At 48.4% G+C, this 21,124-nt stretch overlaps 5 protein-coding genes across 5 annotated transcripts; 1 reads left to right on the top strand and 4 right to left on the bottom strand.

Annotated features, from left to right (window-relative positions):
* Positions 1-1,053: 1,053 nt before the first annotated feature.
* On the bottom strand, positions 1,054-3,474 carry VFPPC_18528 (transposase; the record flags this gene model as incomplete). Its single annotated transcript, XM_022430122.1, has 1 exon — positions 1,054-3,474. One exon carries the CDS (start codon positions 3,472-3,474, stop codon positions 1,054-1,056), a length of 2,421 nt encoding a protein of 806 aa, XP_022284873.1.
* An 863-nt stretch (positions 3,475-4,337) lies between these two features.
* VFPPC_18527 (transposase) lies at positions 4,338-8,424 on the bottom strand (the record flags this gene model as incomplete). The annotated part of the gene is made up of 3 exons (XM_022430121.1): positions 4,338-4,688; positions 6,367-7,408; positions 7,457-8,424. 3 exons carry the CDS (start codon positions 8,422-8,424, stop codon positions 4,338-4,340), a joined length of 2,361 nt encoding a protein of 786 aa, XP_022284872.1.
* A 3,629-nt stretch (positions 8,425-12,053) lies between these two features.
* Positions 12,054-12,849, bottom strand: VFPPC_11837 (hypothetical protein; the record flags this gene model as incomplete). Its single annotated transcript, XM_022428790.1, has 2 exons — positions 12,054-12,739; positions 12,816-12,849. 2 exons carry the CDS (start codon positions 12,847-12,849, stop codon positions 12,054-12,056), a joined length of 720 nt encoding a protein of 239 aa, XP_022283919.1.
* A 5,654-nt stretch (positions 12,850-18,503) lies between these two features.
* On the top strand, positions 18,504-20,015 carry VFPPC_14966 (hypothetical protein; the record flags this gene model as incomplete). Its single annotated transcript, XM_018292730.1, has 1 exon — positions 18,504-20,015. The coding sequence occupies one exon, from the start codon at positions 18,504-18,506 to the stop codon at positions 20,013-20,015; it is 1,512 nt and encodes a 503-aa protein (XP_018136190.1).
* A 114-nt stretch (positions 20,016-20,129) lies between these two features.
* VFPPC_18526 (hypothetical protein) lies at positions 20,130-20,300 on the bottom strand (the record flags this gene model as incomplete). Its single annotated transcript, XM_022430120.1, has 1 exon — positions 20,130-20,300. One exon carries the CDS (start codon positions 20,298-20,300, stop codon positions 20,130-20,132), a length of 171 nt encoding a protein of 56 aa, XP_022284871.1.
* Between the last annotated feature and the right edge of the window lie 824 nt (positions 20,301-21,124).

Here is a 21,124-nt window from a genome sequence, read left to right as displayed (position 1 = left end):
CCATGATAGCGACTCGTCTGCCGGTGAAAGCGTAAATTACCAGGAATTGCGTGCCCCAACTCACGCAGATAGACTGGGATACAAGGATGACGACCGAGAGGGCCTGTGGGAGACAAGATTCGAGAGACAAGATTCGAGAGAATAGCTTGGATAACACTATTAGTCGTTCTTATTGTGTGATTCGGTGAAATAGCGAACGTGACCTATAATACGTGCAAGGCGACTTAGCATCATTTTTTACCCCCTGTAGCACGCAATCCCCAGCAGGTCTAAGCACTATCACTAACAGTCACGAAATGAGGAAATAGCTGAGTAAAACAGAAACGCGGAGACTCTGTTTTGAAGTCCACCACCGGGTTACTTGCAATTCGACTTCCGGCTGGTCACAAGACATTTCCCAGCTTCTCAACCTTTTGGGTCCTACTCCCCATGAGTACAAACATGAGAGCTGAAACCTTCCTCCTATCGGCGGATGCAGGTAGGTTTATCCCAAACCGTTCACGGATCCAACGTCTGATAAGAAATGTGTCAATGCATAGCATCGTGGCAGAGGTGTGTCAGTACAAAAAGGCCCAACATTTGACTTAACTCTGACATTGCACACCAGAGACAATGTTTACATTCAATCTGGATACCGGTTAGGGCTCTTCAGCAAAACCCAGATGCTCGAAGCTAACCCACATATCAGCCATGCATCCTATTCTGTTGTGAGATCATTTACGAGTATTTTCTGGACCACGAGACAGGTAACTATTCCTCGCGCTAATTCCCTCACCATTTTAGGGACATTTAACTGACGGTCAGATGCTTTCGATACGGCAGTCAATGTTTGGTCACATCTTATAGCGGCAATGTACTTTCTTTTAGACAGTCTTTAATCGGACGCACCCAAATCTCTATTCGGACGCACCCCCCCACATTCAGCCACAGCAGTCTCCGATAATGTCCCGGTCAAATTTGCTGCAAGTGATATCTCCAGTATTTCCACCATACCAACAACTACTTACAGTGCCTGAGTAGTACTTTGCTACCACACCAGGGTGACTTCCTACCTTAATCCGTTGCAACTACAATGCTATCACCAACCTTTTCCTTTTCCTTCCACTTTTTCTGTCCCTTCGCAAGCAAAATCTTCGTTATTTTATGGTCCTCCTCTACATCTGGAGAATGATGCTGTTTAGCTGGATTATTCCCGCCCCTGTGTCCCTTTGCCTGTTGACGAGTATCTCGAGTTGTGACTCTAGCAGAAACTTTACTCCGTTTTCGCCGAGGCTGTTGTTGGTCTGGTAGGTCGGCTGCGTCTTCCTCGTCAAGAGTTGACCCTAGCTCGAATTGAGAGTAGTTCCGACGTGCTGACCTCTTAACGCCACTTCGTGTTGACCCTTGAGGCGCAAGTTGATGATCGGGAATCGCACGTTCGTTGCCAAATGGTTCGCCATTTTGTGGTCGTCCCTTGGGTATTCCCATCGGAGGACGCTGTACCTGAAGAAGAGGATCGTCAATTTCTCGAGATCGTTTGATGTGCCAAAATGGATCCAAGTCTTCCCTCTTCAGTGGCTTATCTTGATCAGCTAACCTGAGGAGCATGTGAGCACAAGGCAAGCCGTATTGAGCCTTAGTAGAGCCTGTACACGCTAGTAAAGGCTTCTTGGAGATCTGGCCTGATTCCATAAGCCTGTGGATCTCGTTGAGTTGGTCTAGTGCCCAACGAGTGACACTTAAAGGCAGCTGGCCAAGCCACTCTCTTCCTGAGAACTGGTTCCGAATGGTGGTGTTTGCTTGTTGTATTTTGTCTTTATATAGCAGACGTTTATCCACTGTCTGACTAGCTGTGGCCTCTTCGACATCAGGGAGGTCGGACCGAAGGGATAGGTTGTAGGTCTTCAGAGAATGATGGTTTGACTCGGCCGGTGCTGTCGTAATCAAACCGAAGTTCCGATAATGGCGAGTATAGCAGCATGCCCATTCTTTCTTCAAAGGTAAATATGTGCTCTTGAGATAACTCAGAATGTGCTCCTGGTGTTCAAAGGTCTCTTGAAGTTGCCGCCATGCTTGATTGAACTCGTCCTCCGATCTGCTAAATACCATATGTCTCCAGAGGAGGTACAGACCAGCTCGAGTTTTTAATACTCGTTTGGGAACAGCGCCAAGTTTGGAATCCTTCATATCTTTAACATTGACATTCCCACGTTCCATCTCTTGAATGTCAGCAGTATCTGCATTGTCACTATCGCTATCTGTCTCAGAGCCATCGGTTTTCTTCCACCACTTCTTAATAGATAAGACCACATTGCTGTTGATATGGAAGACACATAGCTGAAGTTGCGCATTAGGAAATATTTGCCGTGCTGCAGCACGCAGCTGGTCGTCCTTATCCGTGATAATAACTTTTGGCGGCGCGATGTTGCCTGCTTGTTGGAATCTCGACAGCTGTTGGAGGAACCACTCATAAGTAGCAACTTGTTCGTTATTAAGAAGGCCATAACAAATTGGCATGGACGTCTTCTCCGACGATACAGTTACGACAGTAACCAAAGGCATTTTATAGCAGTTGGTCTTATATGTAGCGTCAATCTGGAGACATGACGAGAATTGTTGCCACATCTTTCCCCCTTTATGATAAGCCCAAGCGGCATTTCGAAAACGGAACTCATCATGAATCCAGTCTAAGCCCCATATCCAGACTCTCTTCGACTCAGAGAGCGTCCGTACAAAGTCATTGGCGGGGCCGTAGCCTTGACGTTTGGCTTGGTTGACTTTCCATCGCCAGTTATATATATCTGTCCTGCGAATAGCAATCTGAGGCCACTTTTGGCACAGTTGCTTATGAACGGATCGAGAAGAGATCGTCTTGTCAAGACAAAGATCTTTCAGGAGGTTCATTTGTTCGTCTGTTAACTTTCTCCATTGGTAGTGCTCGGTGAGGCCTTGTGATGGCCCGTGGTCTCGATGAAGGGAGCTGACAACTCTCATGGACCATTCGTAGTTGTTGGCATGGAGGGACTGAACGATAACTTTGAACGGGCAGTTGGCGGCCAACTTCGTTGTATTCGTGTTCCGTATTTTGGCGATTGACTCTCTGGGCTTATAATACCGACTCTTATCACAGACAAGCTCACATTTTATTGTTCTAGTCTTCGCCTTATTCTTTTGACTTCGTATCGTGATGAGGCCCATCCGATTCTGAACACAAAACTCCTTTAGGCTGTCGAGGAGCAACTCAAGAGACTCATAAGTTGTTGTTAGAAGAGGAGAGTCCGATGGAAAGACCGCCTCCCATGGTTCACCATTCCAATCCTCAGATTCATCGATCTCGTTACATTCATCGGAGTCACTAATAGATTCATCTGCTGAGTCGACAGGTAGCGTTTCAGACGGTTCGGGGAAGCCTGGAGGGTGCGCCATAGCCAGCATTAGAAGAGTCTTATCGACGGCTTGTAAAGCTATTGTATTCAATACACTGCGAATTAACATATTTGTCTTAACAGGATTTTATGGCTATATGCAGATTGGCGCTTCTGTTCAAGATCTAGGACTTCTGCATGTCTCGAAGTCCTAGCATCTAGACCGCAGTCCTGTAAGAACTACTGGGACGCTTGCTACCCACTGACAACTGACAGTCGGTGGTTTAGAAGTCAAAGAGGAATTTCTATCACCTCAATAATGCTTAATTGGTTAGTTTTAAGAATGGCGACAATGACAACCAACACTGAACAGTTTCGACGTCGGTTGCTTCAGTCCGCGAAGTCGGAGGCTATGTGGCTTAAGGTACCTTAGGTGTGGCTGAATGTGGGGGGGTGCGTCCGAATAGAGATTTGGGTGCGTCCGATTAAAGACTGTCTTATTATGGACCGGTATAAAAATGATATAATATTTACCATTTAGTATGATGTTCCGGATGCTGTAGCGAATTAATAACGATGGTGTTTACCGACCCTCTTGATGGACTTGTGTACTCCATTTGTCCTGCCCGACAATTGTTTACGGTGTCGGTGATTGAGGAGTATGTGATGGAGAGGCGGAATTGAAGTGATGGATATGCCCCCAACAACACAATCACCAACAGGACCACCAACAGCTCAGAACATATCTTCACGGACATAATATTCTCTGTGTACGCGTTAACGCTCTGCAAAGCCAAATGTTACGAGAGAAACGCACTAAATGGGCAGTTTAAGGTGTCCACACGCACCATTTACACTCTTAGGAGCACTGGGCAGGCATGGCAGGGACGGAAGGCGAGAGCACAAGTCGAGCCACCTCCAGGCTCAACCTGTTACATCTCGCTATATAACGTATATATATTATGTGAGGATGGGCGCATTCAAAGCAGGCCCTCAGAGCATGACCTTGAGCTGCTCTACGTTTCGCCGAATAATCGTGTCCTGCACAAAGCTCATGCTAATCTTGACCAAGCCAGTGTCCGTCGCGGACAAGAAGTGCCCATACATCTCCTTTTCAGGATATCGGCTTTGCACACGGAACTTATCGAGGAAATATTTGCTGACTGCCTTATAATCGTCATGGCGTCCACGGTGGTCTGTGAATCCGTACTTGGAAATGGGCTTGAGGGGAAGCTTCTCCATGAACAAATCCATCTTGTTGAAGAATAGAATCATAGCCGAGTTGTTCAACCAGGGAGAGTTGACGATGGACTCCCACAGCATCAACGCTTCAATCAATTGGTTCTGCAGAAGGTTAACATCAAGTAGTCTCAGTACTAGGTATGGGGCATGTCTCACGCCGTCTCTGTCCTCGCAAAGACACTGGTCGTAAAGTAAGGGCTCCCGGTCAACCGGGCAATGTAATCTGCTTCCATTACTCGGCCTTACTTGATTTACTCGACAACATTGCCAAATGGGCATAAGGGATTTCGGGTGATGCGCCGGATCTGGTGATCTGCCGGATTTACACCCACTTGCATTCCTGGCATCAATTGGCAACAACGAGAGATGGCCTTTTAGGATGAGCAGTGCGGTTTGGAGTGGGTACTGCCTTCCATTTGGGGCTATACCTTGGTGGATCTGGCGCCTGCTTTACTACCGGCGCCTCCCGTGCTGTGGAAGAGCGGCAATAATCTCAGCTTGAACATCCGGACTCTTTTCGCGACCGTCGGAAGCTGCCCGTCCTTCATTCATACTGGCACGCCAGTGAAGGTGGACGAAAAGCAGCCAGCGTCGGTGAATTGTTGCCAGTGATTTTCTCAGAACACTTATTGCCCCTGTTGTCACAATACACACACATGTATACAGGGGGAAGAGAACCACAGTAAAAGGCAAATTTCGAGTGACTTGCGGGGTTGACCTGTGACTTATGTGTGAACAGGTTGCTCTAGTTGTGGGTAGTGCTGGTGTCGCAAATAATGCATGATCTTTGACGAGCCACATGAAACAACTGTTAGTAATCCACCTGTGTACTTTAAAAACATCTGCGGGATGGGACCCCGCACCTTAGAACAACTTCAATCAAGAACATAACCGTTTCTCAACGATTTTTAGCGCCCTAAGTGCGAGAGCTGGAATACTGCAAAGCATAAAACCAGGAAGACAAGAGACGTGCGTTTTTATGCTCCACTTGCAATGCACACCACCTATGATCAACAGGTTTCTGCACTTCCCTCTCTAACATCATCAACTTGCACTTTTTGTGTTGCAACCATAGTAATGCAGCACAACCTTCCCTTCCGGTGCATAACCTGGTTAAAATTCTTGCTACACTGATACACATTAGTCACTAGCCTACCAATGTCCTGTGCCCCGCTTCGTGGACCTGAGCAGCTTTTGCCTGCTGGACGGAAAATACATACACATATATACATACATACATACATACATGCATACATACATAGCCGCTTACTTCCGTGGTTGACAATAGTCCCATCCTCAGTATTGTCATAAGGCGTATTTACACAATAAATCGCTTCGAAATTCCTGGAAAGCCTATGTGATGTTTGTGGGAGTTCTGCAGCCGGCGCCACGAATGTACAGAGACCCAAATATTTGCAAAACAAAGATTCACATAATGCAAGCGCCTATGATACCAACGGAGCAATTCCAGGGTACCCTTGTCAACAGGCTGATAGAAGCGGGAGGGTAAGCATGATCATACGACTGCAGGCAGGTGTTCCTCTTTTCATAGAGTTGTGTTGAGTCTCGAGTACAGCAGTGCCATTGTCGCAACAAACCACGTTGCAATCACGGTGCCTAGTGATGTGGCCTTGTACAGTACGTGTACGTACAGTACTGTATTTTAGCCCTAGTACCGTACGTACAATGGGGTTGTACAATACAGTACATACATACAAATTTCCCCTTCCTTTTTGGGCAATAGTGAGCCCTGCCCTTGCACCATTTTTGAGCCTCAAACCTCAGATTCCACCTCAGTGCCAACACCCAATATATCACCCGTCGACTGTAATACACCCTCCCACTCAAAATCCTCATTGGTTGAGGCCATCGCGCCGTCCATCCAGACCTTCTTGCCCTGCGCATTCACAAATAACTCGAGATATGAATCTTCGAGTTCTAGCCAGTCCTTCTCCTCAAGATCCGCCCAGCGCTTTTTGTGGGCATACTTCTCGTCCTTGAGACGATCTAACACGCGGTCGTTCATAAAAATGAAGGCCTGCATGTCAGCGTGCACTGGCGTAAGGCGATTCCGAGCTTTTGTATGTATAAAACTAATAGCAGAGAAGCTTCGTTCTGAGGGTACGGAGTTCGCAAGTGTGTTCATCACCTTCACAGCTACTCTAGCCAGAATCGAGCCCTGGTTGAGGAGGCACTGCCATGCCATTGCTGGCTTAAAGCCATCGTCGTATACGGCGCTGTGCTTATTAAATAAGCCGTCTGGGCCGCCCGTACGCATTCGGAAGTGTGTGAATTCGGAGAGAGCACGGTGATACTCGTCGTTGTTTTTCAGATGTTTCCGCAAATACTCTTGTACGCGCGCAAAGACGCTAGGTGGCAGTTTCGAATTCGGACCTGTTGTGTCAGGCCGGAGGGCATCAGCGACCCAATGTATATTGTACGTTTGCTTATCAAGCCGTGCTTTGAATATAGCGTCAATATCATCCCACGGAACATCAGGAAACTGATCAGCCTCCCTCATCTCGGCCCACTTGCTTTTGATTTGCAGCCAGCGATTTACAACGTACGCGATTCCCGACTCATCAGCCTCGGAAGCGTGTTGAAAGTCGTTCACAGGCTTTAGCACAGCGATCGCAGTCTCAAGTTTTAGCCAGAAGCTGTTGTCTTTGATGATCCGAACCGCTTCGGGCAGGAGAACGGGGCACCCTTGGGATCGCAGCTCGCCTCGTACATCTTTTCGAATAGACCAGTCTCTGGCAGGGTCTCGAGAACGGAGGAGGGAGAAAAATGAATTGTACTGAGAACCCCAGCGTGTAATTACACTATTTGGTTAGTATGGGGATGTAGCCGACAGACAGCTGGCGAGTTACCTTCTGATCAGCGCGCGAGTTATTCCGTTCCACCTTGTGCGCTGGCACGTTCTCAATCTTTGCAATTGTAATTTAGACCGTGAGAAAAACGTGAGAAGTGTGGTGACGTTATCAAAGAGATCCTCAAAGAATGGAAGGAGAAGGATATCTTTAATTAAGAGCTGAAGGCCGTGAGAATCGCACAGAGAGAAGTTGACATGTGAGAGTTCTGGGAATCTCCCTAGTAAATCGTGTACCGAGCGCATCGTATTTTCGGTATCCGTACAGATAGAGTTGATTCTGGAGAGATCACCGCCGCACAGTTTCTGCATTTCTCTCCATATCAACTTCACCCAGTTCTCTGCTGTGTGCTGTTCGTCTCCCGTATCAAAAGTTTTCCAGTAGAAAGCTGGGCCGTCTGGTATTTGTACCGAGATATTAACGATTCTGTGGCCGGAAACATTATCGGAAGCGTCAAATATTATATTGAACCATTCTGAGCTAGTAATGCGTTGGAAAACCTCGTCAAGGAGTTCCTGATACAAGTCGGGGAGAATTCTCGTGATAGCAGCGCGGCTAGGAGGCTTCCAGCCAGGCTTAATGCGAGTGAAGAAATAATGCCAACGCCGGCTCTCGAACAGGCTGAAGGGGCGGCCGCCAGCGATTACGGCGGCGGCGGCATCATAGGCGAAACTGTTACTCTCGTCTTGCGAGATATGCTGAACTCCGACCTCGGTTATCTTCTTTTGTATAGCTTCAGAATATGGGGGAGGATGTCCAGCTTCATCTTGAGCCTGACGCTCTTGTTGCTGCTTGCCTTGCCATTTCTCACACGCAGCGAGATGCTCTTTAGGCCGCCCAATAGAAGTGGCTGCAAAGTCCTTCTGGCAGTGACGGCATCTGTATCGCTTGCTTTTCTTAGGGTTAGAGCGGCCGAGGTCAATAAACTGTCGCCAAACAAAGGCAGCGTTAGCTTTGGTGGGCGCCATCTTTTTAGCGATACCTTCAATTGGTACAAAATCAGGAGTGCGTTGAGCCATCAGAGCTTTTGTACAGCCCCGTATTTGTACGATATGACCCACAAATTCCCCTATTTGGAATATCGTACGTACGCAGTACACGTACGTACTTTTTCTTCTTGTACGTACGTACGTACAACAGTGTTGTACGAAAAGTACAACATCACTGACGGTGCCAGCCACACGGCGGGATTCAGGACTCCTATGTCCGAGAATGTGAATCACTCAGCGCTTTCTATTGCTCCTCGTTCGAGCTTTCCAGCAAGTAGGACACGGCCGCAATAGTGATATTCGCTGATTCGCTTTTCGTACAAGCCTGCCCACCTAAGTTTACGCAGAGCGTCTCGTGCTGCCATGTTTTCTTGCTCTGCTGGGTGGTGATGAATGCAGCTGTCAAACAGTCGTGGGTTGGTGTCCACGAGAAATTCCATGGCAAGGTACATCTTGCGTTGGACTGTCCTATATGTTGTTAGTGGTGATCCAACCGACGATAGAGGGGTCTGGTACCTGTTCCAATGGCAACTGAAGTTCTCGTAAAGAGGCCCAAATATGATGGGAAGGATGACCTCTACATTTGGTCTTACGAGGTTGCGGAACGCATCTGTGTTCCAAAAGTCCAGTGCTTTCTCAGCCACCTGTGAGTGTGGACTAGCGACAGATTTAGCAAATTGCTTAAAAAGAGCCTCCTGGACCTTCACAAATTCGGCTCTATCTATGACTTCCAAGATGTCTTCGATCTCATGTAAGAATAATACCTCCTTGGTACTGTCGACTTTTGGCCAGTAGTGCAACAGCCCGCGTATCACCTATGCCGGTTAGAGCGCGTAACGAGGCGCAACATTTGCCGACTAACCTCTTCAGTGACCGATGTATCCTTTTCTAAGAATTGCACGACGCAGCAAACAAGCTGCGGATGGTACTTGCTAAGTATCGTAGGCTTGTGCAGTGGCAGCAAAACACGGCTTAGAAGGGTTTTATACTCCTCTTTCAAAGGTATGATGAGGTTGCAGATGATGGAGCCAAGGATTTCGAGCAATTCGGCAACACCATTGAGCCTCTCGGATTCGTAGATGAACTGAAGGAGAATCTGGTTGATGCATTGTCGAATGAAGTATCGTAAGCTGAGGAACTTGCCGTATATGCGATGGAGCGTCGTCTTTAACAAGTCTCGTTCACGGGGATCTTCACAACCAAAGAGTTGCAAGAGCTGGAGCACGAAGCTTTGGTCGATGTACGCCCTAGCCATCTTGATGTCGAAATGCTGATTCTCTATGACAGCCAGGAATAATTCATAAACCGCTCCAATGTGTGGCCAAGCAGCCTCCAGAGTTGGATCGTCCTCAATGTCAAAGAGTTCGGGGTGGCGGTATGTTGGCGGCGATATTGTTCGAAAGACGTTCCTGCCGAACATGTCGACTACTGACTCGTAAATCGAGTGTGCTAGGACATGCTTGTTGTCAGCAACGTGGTCCCTTAGCTCACACAATGCAAGTCGTTTGATATCTTTGGACTTAAGATCACAGGCTACGTCGGTAAAGTCAAATATGACTTTGCACTGGTCGATCTTTGCTTTGAACAACGCCGACCATTCGCCAGGGGGCACCTCGTGGAAGCCTGGGAGCCTCCTGAGGTTTTGCTGCATGGAGATATCGATGCAGCTAAGGTGCTGTCACTACTTCGTGGGAAGGCCTTCAGGTGTCGTGTCCCGAGACAGTATTCCTCCATGAATAAAAGCCGGACTGTGGGTGGCCTGCGGCAGCACTCGCTGGTGCCTCGTCCCTGACCGGCTTCGTCTGGCAGGTGAAACAATCAAGAGAGCGACCAGAGCTTCGTTCTAGCAAATGTCGCCTTGCCGGCGACCTAAAACGGCCATGAGTTGGGTATTAACGCTGGGATTGTCCGGTCTTTCAAGTCAGGAACAATCGCGTCTTTAATCCGATCAGCCCTGTGATTCCTTCGATTCCAATGGCTGTCGGGGCTGTCGGGGCTGCGGAGCCTCTGCTTGATCCGTCGCCATGCCTCCCCCGTCTGTAAGCACTCCACTCCAAAAACATACATCTAGCATCTACAACCGGGAGACGCGAAAACGGAATACAATCGCAAATACTTAGGCTCATGCACGTGAACCTCAGATCTCAGAGTCTGCCTGCTTTCCCAACAAAGAAATGAGAAGATCTATACCTGTATGCATTGTATAGATCTGACCTCTTCTACGGCTGTCTCAACAACGTTTCTTATCATTTGACCAAAATCCACGGGATTGAATTAGACGAATACGAACATTCTTGCTGGGGTTATGATGCCTCTGTAGCTCAACCGCAACCTAGGTGGCGTGAGACTTGTTATCTCATCGCTCCGCTAGGTCCTCAACCGGCTGGATCCTGGCTAGGGACACATGAACGTGTGCAGATCAGTCACCACATTCGATCCCCATATCAATCGGAACGACCACCCCTGTCCATGTAAATTTACATTACCCCCAAAGAAATGATGCACAGCCCGGAAAGTTGGAGTGACATGTCACAATCCGCCACGACGACAAGTAAGTTTATGGCAAGACTAATGAGTTTGTCTGCATTGAAATCACCTTGGCGAATGAGACGCAAGACGGAGATTAGGTCGTACTTTGCAACAAAGCATCTTACCTTGATGGGCAACATCTCAACATCGGGCTGGATTCTCTGCAATCAAGTGTAGGGGCATTTCGGACACCGAGATAGGTAACAACTGGCTGCAAAAGCATAAAAAAAAAGGAATACCCAGTCACAAACCGAGCCGTCTGCAATATTGACTCCGCAACTCCATAATCAGCGCGCTACTGGGGACGTTGCACTGAAAATTCACTTGTTCCTGCAATATGAACTACAATTAACCCTACCGACAATAGGGATCCTCACAAGACGAGATCTCTCCGTACAGCACCTAACGAAACGCCTCTGCGTGAGAATACCTGTCCGTGAAGAGCTCAGTTTCTCATGCCAGGCTGGGAATCTGTCAATATCTATCTACCGACGCCGCAAATAAATAGACTTAGATGAAGATTAGGGGACTTCCGAAGCTTTTGTGCTACCAAATGTGGCAATGTCGGTGTGGAGAATCAGTTATGGCTGCGATCCTGACTCGAGTTCGCCTGATCGATGTCTGGAGCACTTCGTTGATCCCTGCAGAATGCAAGAACGGAATAGGTCAAGGGCTGGCTAGCTAGCCATACTTCTGCACACCGCTCAGGGGGGGTCAAATAGTTTCTTGGTGGCGTCATTAGCATCGGAATCAGCCGAGTGCTCAACGGCTCAGCCGTTACAAATGCCATACAAATGGCACATTCCCACCCCCGTCCTCCAAGATGGACAGAGGGGAGGTGTCCAAAATCGTACTCCCAGTGATCTGAAACAACAAAACCGCCAACCTCCAAAGACCTTCCAATTGTTCACCTACTCTGTTGCAAGATGCCGGTCTCTTATCAGCAACTTTATATGGTCATCGTGTCATCATCTTTGTTTGGCCATTCGACAAAGAATCTGCGCGATCTCATTTGTTGCCAAACCCGTCCATCAACGACCTTGAAGTAGTTTGCTAGCAGGCTCTCCATGTGTTACATACTAGTTCCCAAGATCCTTACACGGGTCCATTGGAGACTTGTTATTCACCGCTGGACGACTATCCCCGGGCATTGGCTCGCTTTTTGCTAAGCCATGCGAAGAGTCGCTCGTCATGTGTCCTGGACAAGAACTTTGGAACGGATTCAATTGGGTGGGGGCTGGCTGCGTAAGAAAGACCGATGGAGAGTAATGGTGACGTTCTGGTGGGCATACGCCAAGTTGTTGCGCGTGGTGGCTATAGGCCATGGTCGACTGTGATGGCTCCCAGCCTGGCGAGTGCGTTGTAGAGATAACTGATATCGAGTGGTTTGATTGTCTGGGTCCTTCAAATAGAATGCTTTTCTCAAGATACGCCGCTTGTTTAGGTAACATTAGCTGCTGCTGCAACTGTGTGGCCACTTCTCCGGCTCCTGCCTGCATCATTTGGTCTAGGCTAGACTCGGGAGTGCTGACTGTGGGACGTTGTAGATATTGCAAAATGTATGCATCAGTGACTCCATGTTTGTTGAGGAGTTCTCTCAGTTGCTTGTTCTTGTCAAAGACTTTTCTGGCGGACTTTTGAACTTCTGCAGAGGCTTCGATACCTTGGAGCTCGTAGACTCGCAGTCGTTGCTCCAGTTCCTGAAAGTACTCTTTCCTGCGAGCCCGAGACTTCCTCTGATTGTCCCGGATTCGGGACAAGTCGGCTTTTTTCTATTGATGCCGGATTTCACCACGTTAGACATCTTCCTGCAAGAATGGATCAAGGTTCCAGTACAGAGCCTGGTATGTTACTACTTACTGCTGGACTTGTCATTTAGTCGAAAAAGGGTTATGTCTCGGCGGGTATGAGGAACACAAATATGTTGCCCGAGGTAGGCGAGGATAAGGATGAGGTGGAGACGAACAATTTATTCGAACAAGGATCTGTGAAGGTGAACGGGTTCCTCTATGTGGTGTCTGAGTTAAGATGACAACAGGGGAACGAACCTAGGCAGCGGTCAAGTCGGTGATAGAGAGCCGTGGAAATGCCGCTGCTTTTATTCAGCGCCGTAATGAGATAGGAGGAATAATAATACCAACGACAAATGACAACATGGAAAGTTTTCAAGTCATGCCAAAGTTTAAGGTCTCCCAGGCACAAATTTGTTTGGAGCTGGTCAAGCGGCATGCCTAGATGCGGACCCGCCATAATTGTCTCAAAACTCCAAACACTACAATATGGAGAGACAACAGGGTTTGGATTCGAAGTTGGCGCACAGACAGCCAGGCTACGGTGTGGCTTTCTCCAGGGTGGTGAGCTTGTGAAAACGCCACAGGGCGGGTTGGTTGTGAATGCGGGCTAAATTGTTGAACTTCGACCTGCCACACGGCTGTCCGGGTGGAAGCCAAACAACAGAGTTGCCCGAGAAATGAAGATGGAGTACAGATAAGCAAATAGAAAATGGTGATGACCTTATGCTCTGAGTAAGGAGAATATTTAATGGGGCTGCATGATTGCACGCCACACAATGCCATATACATGACTAGGAGACGAATTTAGCCCCCTTCCCTCTGTTTCAGCGGCTGCAGTGGCAACGCGGTTGAACAGAATGCTTAAATTAAGCAGCTGTAAGAGTTCAGACGACTTGCCGAATGCCCAGTGCCGAAGTCTATCTGAAGTTAACAAAGAGACGATAGTCAAGGGGGAAGTGGATCAGCGAGATCCGTTGGCTTCGGGGACATAGAAAGGGTTGGAGCTCCGTAAGGAACGTCATTAGATTCAGAGGCTTTCCATATTTTCTTCCTTGCACGTCTTTAGGCAGGTTGTTACATCCATGGTACTGGACCGGTTGAAGGAGTTTTACCACAAAATTGAAACGTCCTGTACCTAGCAGCTCAGATGTGGGTGTCGAAACGCAGCAAGCGACTGATCTTGTGGAGGTGGCAACACTTGGGACGCAAAATCGGCCACCAAAGACTCACCGATTGGGTGAATTGCAGATGGTGTGACAGGTAAAGCGGGAGCGGAACAGGCAACCATCAGCGAAGATCTGGGCGGGGTCACATAGCAAGCAGTTAAGCACATGCTTGTCGGGCTGAAACTGCAGAGAACAGAGGTTAGGGAAGGACAGTACTTGGCTACGACTATTGCGGCGGCCACAAGGTCTACACGGAAAATCCAGCGGCAGAAACAAGTGTTGCAGAGGCTCATGCGGCGTCGAGTCATGACGCTACAGAGTTAAGGTCATAAGATTTTGTCGGCTTGCAATGGCCAGTGGTGACGATGTTGGCGCGCAGGAGAGTGTGACTGGTAGGGTTCTGGAAGCCAGAGTAGAAAGCGGCGGATGGTTCTAGAATTGACAGCGGCAGAGAAGACGGACATAAAGAGTAAGAGAATTAGCAACAAGTGACACGGCAGGGCTACCAGAATGCTGGGACTGTCGACCTACCCCAGAAGTGGAATTCATATTAGGTGTTGGATCAGTCATTTGCAAATCAGAGGAGTTCAACCTCGAAGGTCCACCACTGATTCCCAAACAACAGCTCACTGTGCCTGCTCTGAATGAGCGACTTGATCTTGACACTTGGTCAAGCCAAATGTTCGAACTTGGTGTCAATTCTTGGGATTTGTCCGTCCTTTCCAAGACAAGAGTGCCTAACTAGCCAAGACATTGCTGTACCGTAGTAGTAGGGCATGCGCATAAATATCCTGTTGTCAGATAACGCTGCATCAGCTAAGCAAGTACGCGACTATGGCAAAGTCGCAATAGGAAATCGTATTACTGCTGCATAGGCAGCAGCATTCTAATATGTATATAATGTTGTATAATTCCGCTCTTTTAGAAAATTTAAGAGTCTCTCGTTGCCCGATTCACGGGGGATCTTCTGCCCGATGGTCGTCCAGTTATGCAAACAAGGAGTGAATTGTAACAAGACACCTAACCTTCTTTCCTTGGCCGCTTATTGCCATGGCAGCTATCGTCCTAACGTCCTTCTTTGGTTTCGAGCATAATTGGGCGGTTGATTACAGAAGTAGACACCAAGCCAGCCTAACGGGCGTGAGCTACAGACAGACCGATCGACGTTCATAATAAAGACAGGGAACAGTGCGTGTTTCCTTCGACAGCATTCGAGTCTTGCCCACACAGGCTGACCATATTCTAATACTTCTCGACACTGGGAAGTATACCCTCATTGTACCTGGTCGTCTGGAAGTTCTCTCGGCAGATTCTCGTTTTCAACAGCCGTAGGCTTACATTTGTGTGCTGCAAGAACATTCTTAAGGTCAGCTAGTTCCGCCTGCAGTTGCCGTATATTAGCTTGTAGCATGTCATTCTCGGACTGTAGTCTTGCAATGCGAGAAACGTCGTTTGCATTTTGGCCGCCGTTAGAGGCCCCACGTCGTGGATTGTGAGTCATCGTTGAACGCTTTTGGACAGGTACAAGTGATCTCTGGAACAATGATCCTGAGTTGGCGAAGAAGTTTCAATCACTTCGAAATGAGCTAGATTTATCTTCAAACGAGAGGTGGTGAATGTCACCTACCGAAACTGCAAGCGCGCAGGAAAATCGAACTAGACGCCGAAAGGAAGCTGACGAAGAATTCCACCAAGTCCTTCAACACATACAGAACCGACCAGAATTCCAGAATTCGTTTGTTCCAACATGGAAGTACTACTGACACAGCCAGCGTGTAGAGCGCCACTTCTCCAAAGGTCAGTTAATCGAATTGGTCCTCTTCAGCGTCTTTTACGTCTCGATATACTCCACCTCGACCCCAGACGAATACGTCTTTTCGAACTGCTGCAAGAACATGTCGCGTCCCCTCGACCTTGCTCTCTCACAAGTCACATATCTCTACCAAGACGCATAATCCGGTGTCAGGCGGACGAACTTGATGCTGCTGCACTAAGTGCATATGTCTCGGACGGCAGGGCAGATAAGTTATCTGCGCGATCTAACTTGAGTGGCGCAAGCACTGCAGGGTGTATGAGGGTCGGTGCCAGTCGGTGGTGAGGAACATTTTCCTGCGAATGGGTGCTGCATAGGGACGTTGGCGCCTCAGCATTTAACTGCATGAGCGAACTGACTCGTAAGTAGTAGTCGGCATAAGCGACGCTGCCTATTACGGGACACTGATTGCCGAATGAGCCTTGATAAATTTGGCTTTTGACATTGATATGTCGCACCAGGGGCTTTCTGCACGACCGACGTTGGAGCGTAGGCTCTTTAGTGGCTGTGGAAACGCGACAGAGTTTCTCAGAAATGTGGCAGAAATGTGGCGGAGAACACCAGGTCAAATCTCAAAAGCCGGCGCTAATTAGGTACGCAACGAGTCATCGTCCAAGCCTGGCCAGCTGGGTCCTGTTTCGGAGCTGGACTGTAAGGACGTCGATTACAGCCATTATGAAGCCACGCCCAGACTCAAAGAATACATGTCAATCAATATTGAAGTCTGTGAGACCGGCATTCTATTGCTGACGGGACCCGGGGGGTTCTGTCAGACAATGGTTGGGTCAGGCTAGATCGAGTGTAACTGTGTTAAAATTGCCAATTTAAATGAATGAGAATTATCCGAGGAGCCAGAATTGCTGTATCTATAAGAAATTACTGCAGTTGTTTTAAATAGAAGACGACTTGCGGCCAGAAACGGAAAATTGCAGTAGAATCTCGTGAAAAGTCCGATGCCGTTTGACTTGATATGGGGCATGTTCTTAACGGACGGGGTAGACGTGTGCGTCGGTTGTACATAACACAAAGAACACGGTGGACAATGGGATCAACTCGTCGTCCGAGAATGGTGACAGTGGCTCAAGATCCAGCGAACTTCGAATTAGGCCAGGCTATTATTATCACTATGGTTGTTGTAAACTTGTTTCATGGACCTATGGACTTTAGCAATTATTGGATTCGCGCTAGATCGCGTAGTACCTGTCTGTTGTCCTGTTATTATTTGGATCGGTACAGTAGCCAAAGACTTGTGCTATTTCCGATTCTACTCTTACTTTTCGGCGATAGCGATGCCCCTGCGATTGCCAATGTGATACGGCAGAGCATCGGCTCTTGCTCTTTGCGCCCGATATTGGATCCTGTTAATAACTGCCGCGAGGGATTACTAGAGTGAAACCTGCAAACTACAAACGCCACAATTTATACACAGAAACCCCAAGACCACAAGAAACAGAGCGGAGTCATTGGCCCAAACCGAGTCAGGCCTGCGACAATGTTAGCCGCCGATGCCGCCCCTCAGCTTTCTCCATCCTATGCCGTCCAGTCATGGAACAGAGGTGGCCAGGATGCTTCTAGCACTCCATCTTACATCTCACATATGAGTCCGTAGGTGCCTCCATAGGCCTGTATTTTGTTAGATTGACGCCAAGAAAAAAAAAATGAATTAGAGTCCAAGCTAGGATTTGGTTACGACGACATCACTGGAATGGTGCTAACGCTTGGGCCATAGCCCAACCCCAACCCAACGAGAATTGCACAAGCTCAGAGGATTTTACTCAGCAGAATTATTAATTCTGGCTTTAGAATAATTAAGTTGACCCTATCGTGACTTGACATCATGTATTTTTATACAATCTTTGGGAGAAGATCGTTGAAGGTGGCCAGCTCGTTGGTGGAGTATGTTATTGATCGATTTTGATGCCAATAATTCGCCCACACTTGACCCCGCCTCCGACCCGAGCCGTTTTAGACCAACCAAAGATCCACGCCATTGAAATAAAGTCTTCATGACCACTTCATGTGGCTGTCTTACATTCAACCCTTCCATGCCCCAGGTTGACATGGCTTTGACGGATGATTCGATCACCACGATGCCGAGCTGAAACAACACAGCGGAGCTCATACATTGGTTCTCCAAAACTGGCTCATTTGTGTTTTATCGGCGCATGAGGTGCTTTATGGTCGTTGAACTCCATGACTAGTCGACGGCGCGCTATGCCGTGAGATCGAAGCATTACGTCCTATGGGGATACGAGCGGTCCCGTCACTTTCGTATCCAGATTGCTTGCAGGATTCGCCGATGCTACTGTGGCCTGCGTAGGGTGACTAGGAGAATCAGCCGTCTCCGCCACGCAGGATGGCTAATCAATCAATTCAATGGTCAGTTGCAGAACTCTCCCCTGTAAACATTTCCGCCCACTTGGTGCTGTTAGCAGGCCGTTAGTGGGGAAAGTGTGTACAGGCCACTCAGCCACGCACCACGCTTGAGATCATATCACGACGCTAACAGCACAATGGAAGACCTTTGGAGAGTTCATATTCCATTACAGAGCTGATTTTTGGCGACAATTCCACGAGAGGTCTACTGGGAACCTTCGAAGAGACAGTGTAGCCGTCTCTGGGTGCCCTAAGGAGAGCTCGTGAGCATCGCAGAACGAATTTTTGAAACGCGTAAAATTTTGTGATTTTAATAGTAAACCTGTGACCTATTAGGCAATTACTACGGAAAACGCGTCGAAAACGCGTCTATCTGCGGTAATGGCGCCTAGATGGCCGCAGGTAGACATTGGCCCTGAACACATCAACGAGCACGCTACATACCTTAAAGAAGCATGCAACCAACTGCAGGCGGTGGACAGAGGAAGACAGAATCAAGTACCATGGAACACAGTACAGCAATACCTGGCATCGACCATCGCGCTCATTGGCAAGGTCCTTCGTCAACCGGCGATGGGAGACATCCTCCAGCAGGTCCAGGACGCAGCCAAGTGCACACAGAACATGCAGAAGGACATTACAATCATCAAGAACTCCGTAGGGCTAAGCACGACTCCGCTAAACACAGCTAACTTTACGGGAGGACGAAACGCAAATGCTTCCTGGGCACAGGTAGCGGCGCAGGCCAAGGGCTCTGCTCCTCCTCCACCGATGCCGCAAGGCATGACTACGACTAAGACACAATCCACGGTTACGGCATATAAAGACCGAGTAGTCACAGTAAAGCTCAAGGACCACGGCATCTCTCAACGGTACCGAATGCACCCGGCCGCCTGGATCAGACAACAAGTAGAGGCTGCTATTCACGGCAACTCAACAACTAAAGCAATCAAAGTGGTAGCCGCACACCAACTCAAAAGTGGCGACATTCAGATATTTACAAGCACAACGGCCGAAGCTACACAGTTGAAAGAGAGCAAGGGGTGGATCAGAGGCCTCGGAGAACACGCAGAACTTATCGTGCCAACCTTCGGAGTTATTGCTCATGGCATCCCTACCAACTCCATCAACATCAAAGACCAGAAAGCGACTATTCAACAAATGCTTGCAGACAACTACACAGTGATCCCCAACGCAAAGATATCCTACACAGGATGGCTGACCAAGGAAGCCACTCTCAAACGAGCATCCTCGATCGTCGTTGAATTTACAGAACCCGAAATGGCCAACGCTGTCATTTACGCTGGAATGGCATGGGATGGCCAGATACACCAATGCCAACTCTACGACCGCGCCTGCAGGATAAAACAATGCTTCCGCTGCTACAATTACGGCCACATCAGCACTCAATGTAACGCATCCCAAGTTTGTGGCTATTGTACAGGGCAACATGAGACTAAACACTGCCAGAGGAAGGGGGTAGAGGGATTCGCCCCTCGATGCGCAGTGTGCAAAGATGCTCATACGGCATGGAGCAACGCCTGCCCAGCAAGGAGGAAGGAAATGCAGCGAGTCGAACAAGCCAAACAGAGCCGGAGTACCTATTGGCATGTCCCTTTGAAAGAAACCAGCGCCAAACCAGGACCTCAACAGCCCTGTACCACCAATTCTACCAGGAAGGACCAAACTGAACCGACGTCTATTCCTCCTCGAATTGCCACCCAAAGGTCCGAGGACACTACTAACCACAGGGTACCAGCGAACATCGCCCCGATTAATTACATCACTGTCCTGGTCGAAGCTATACAAGCACTCGACAAGCTCCGAAACCTAGGATGGGTCGTACAATTCCAATGGATTCCGGCACACGTTGGAGTGCCTGGCAACAGTTGAAAATGTGATTCTTCAAGTGTACTTAGTCTTGATTAAGATATCTAGAGAGATCAGGTAGACCTCTTTATAGGCAAAAGCAAGCTGCCTGCAGCTTGCTTTTGTTGCGTTATAACACTACTGATGCATTGTGATGTTTGATCCCTTGATAATTGCTTTTGGTAGCTTCAGCCTCTGTCTGGTAGCTGCAAGTGCTGTATCAGAGCTGCTGACGTTATCCCCGTTGATACTTACATACATGTAGATTGTCCCTGCCTGCGTAGGCAGCCATGCCACAGACTCTATCATGGCGCATATGCCTAATAGGCAAATGCGCCATCTCGTCACCTGCCGTTCAGAAACAACTGCAACGAAGCAGCCGACCAAGCAGCCAAGGAAGCAGCCGGCCACGATCCAAACCAACGATCCTCTGTAGAACCTCCACAAGAACCAGGTTGGATTCAAACACTCACTGCGACCACGAAATCCATCATTCGCAAGACGATGAAGGAGGAGTGGAAGCAGTCATGGGAAACGGCCAAGCGCGGAAGGGCCCTTTTCCGACTCGGCGTTCGGCCAGGCAAAGACACACTGAATATCCATACAGACAAACACAGGGCAATAAGCTCAGCGATAACGCAGATGCGTACAGGGAAAATCGGTCTCCTGGCCTACCTGCGCGGAATCAATAGAGTAGATACCGACAAATGCCCATGCGGATACGGGATCCAAACGGTACGACACATTCTCCTGGAATGCCGCGACTGGACGGAGGAACGACACAAGATGTGGGCAGGCAAGCGACCATGTGTCGACATCAAGCACATTCTCTGTAGCTCGTCAATGGCGGTATATTTAGTCGTACGCTGCATAATTGCCTCAGGGCGATTGGGTCAGCCGATGAATTAATAAAATAAAATAAAATAAAATAAAATATCGATCAAGTGACGATGCTGATCGATATGATCGATCGATTTCGAGGCTTGTACGGCGATGACTCGCCGTCCTTGAGAAGCCCGGAAATTTCTACCTGATTGGCAGGAAACACATATAGTGGAAGAGGATGAGTGAAGCCAAGGTCTGAGGTAGAAGCCAGGTGGCGGAAGATAGGGTTATCAGAGACTCTCAAGTCC

This window comes from Pochonia chlamydosporia (assembly GCF_001653235.2).
Source record: "Pochonia chlamydosporia 170 chromosome Unknown PCv3seq00022, whole genome shotgun sequence".
In the NCBI taxonomy this organism is placed as follows: domain Eukaryota; kingdom Fungi; phylum Ascomycota; class Sordariomycetes; order Hypocreales; family Clavicipitaceae; genus Pochonia; species Pochonia chlamydosporia.
Note: the sequence above shows the minus strand (reverse complement) of the source record. Positions and strands in the feature narration are given on the sequence as shown.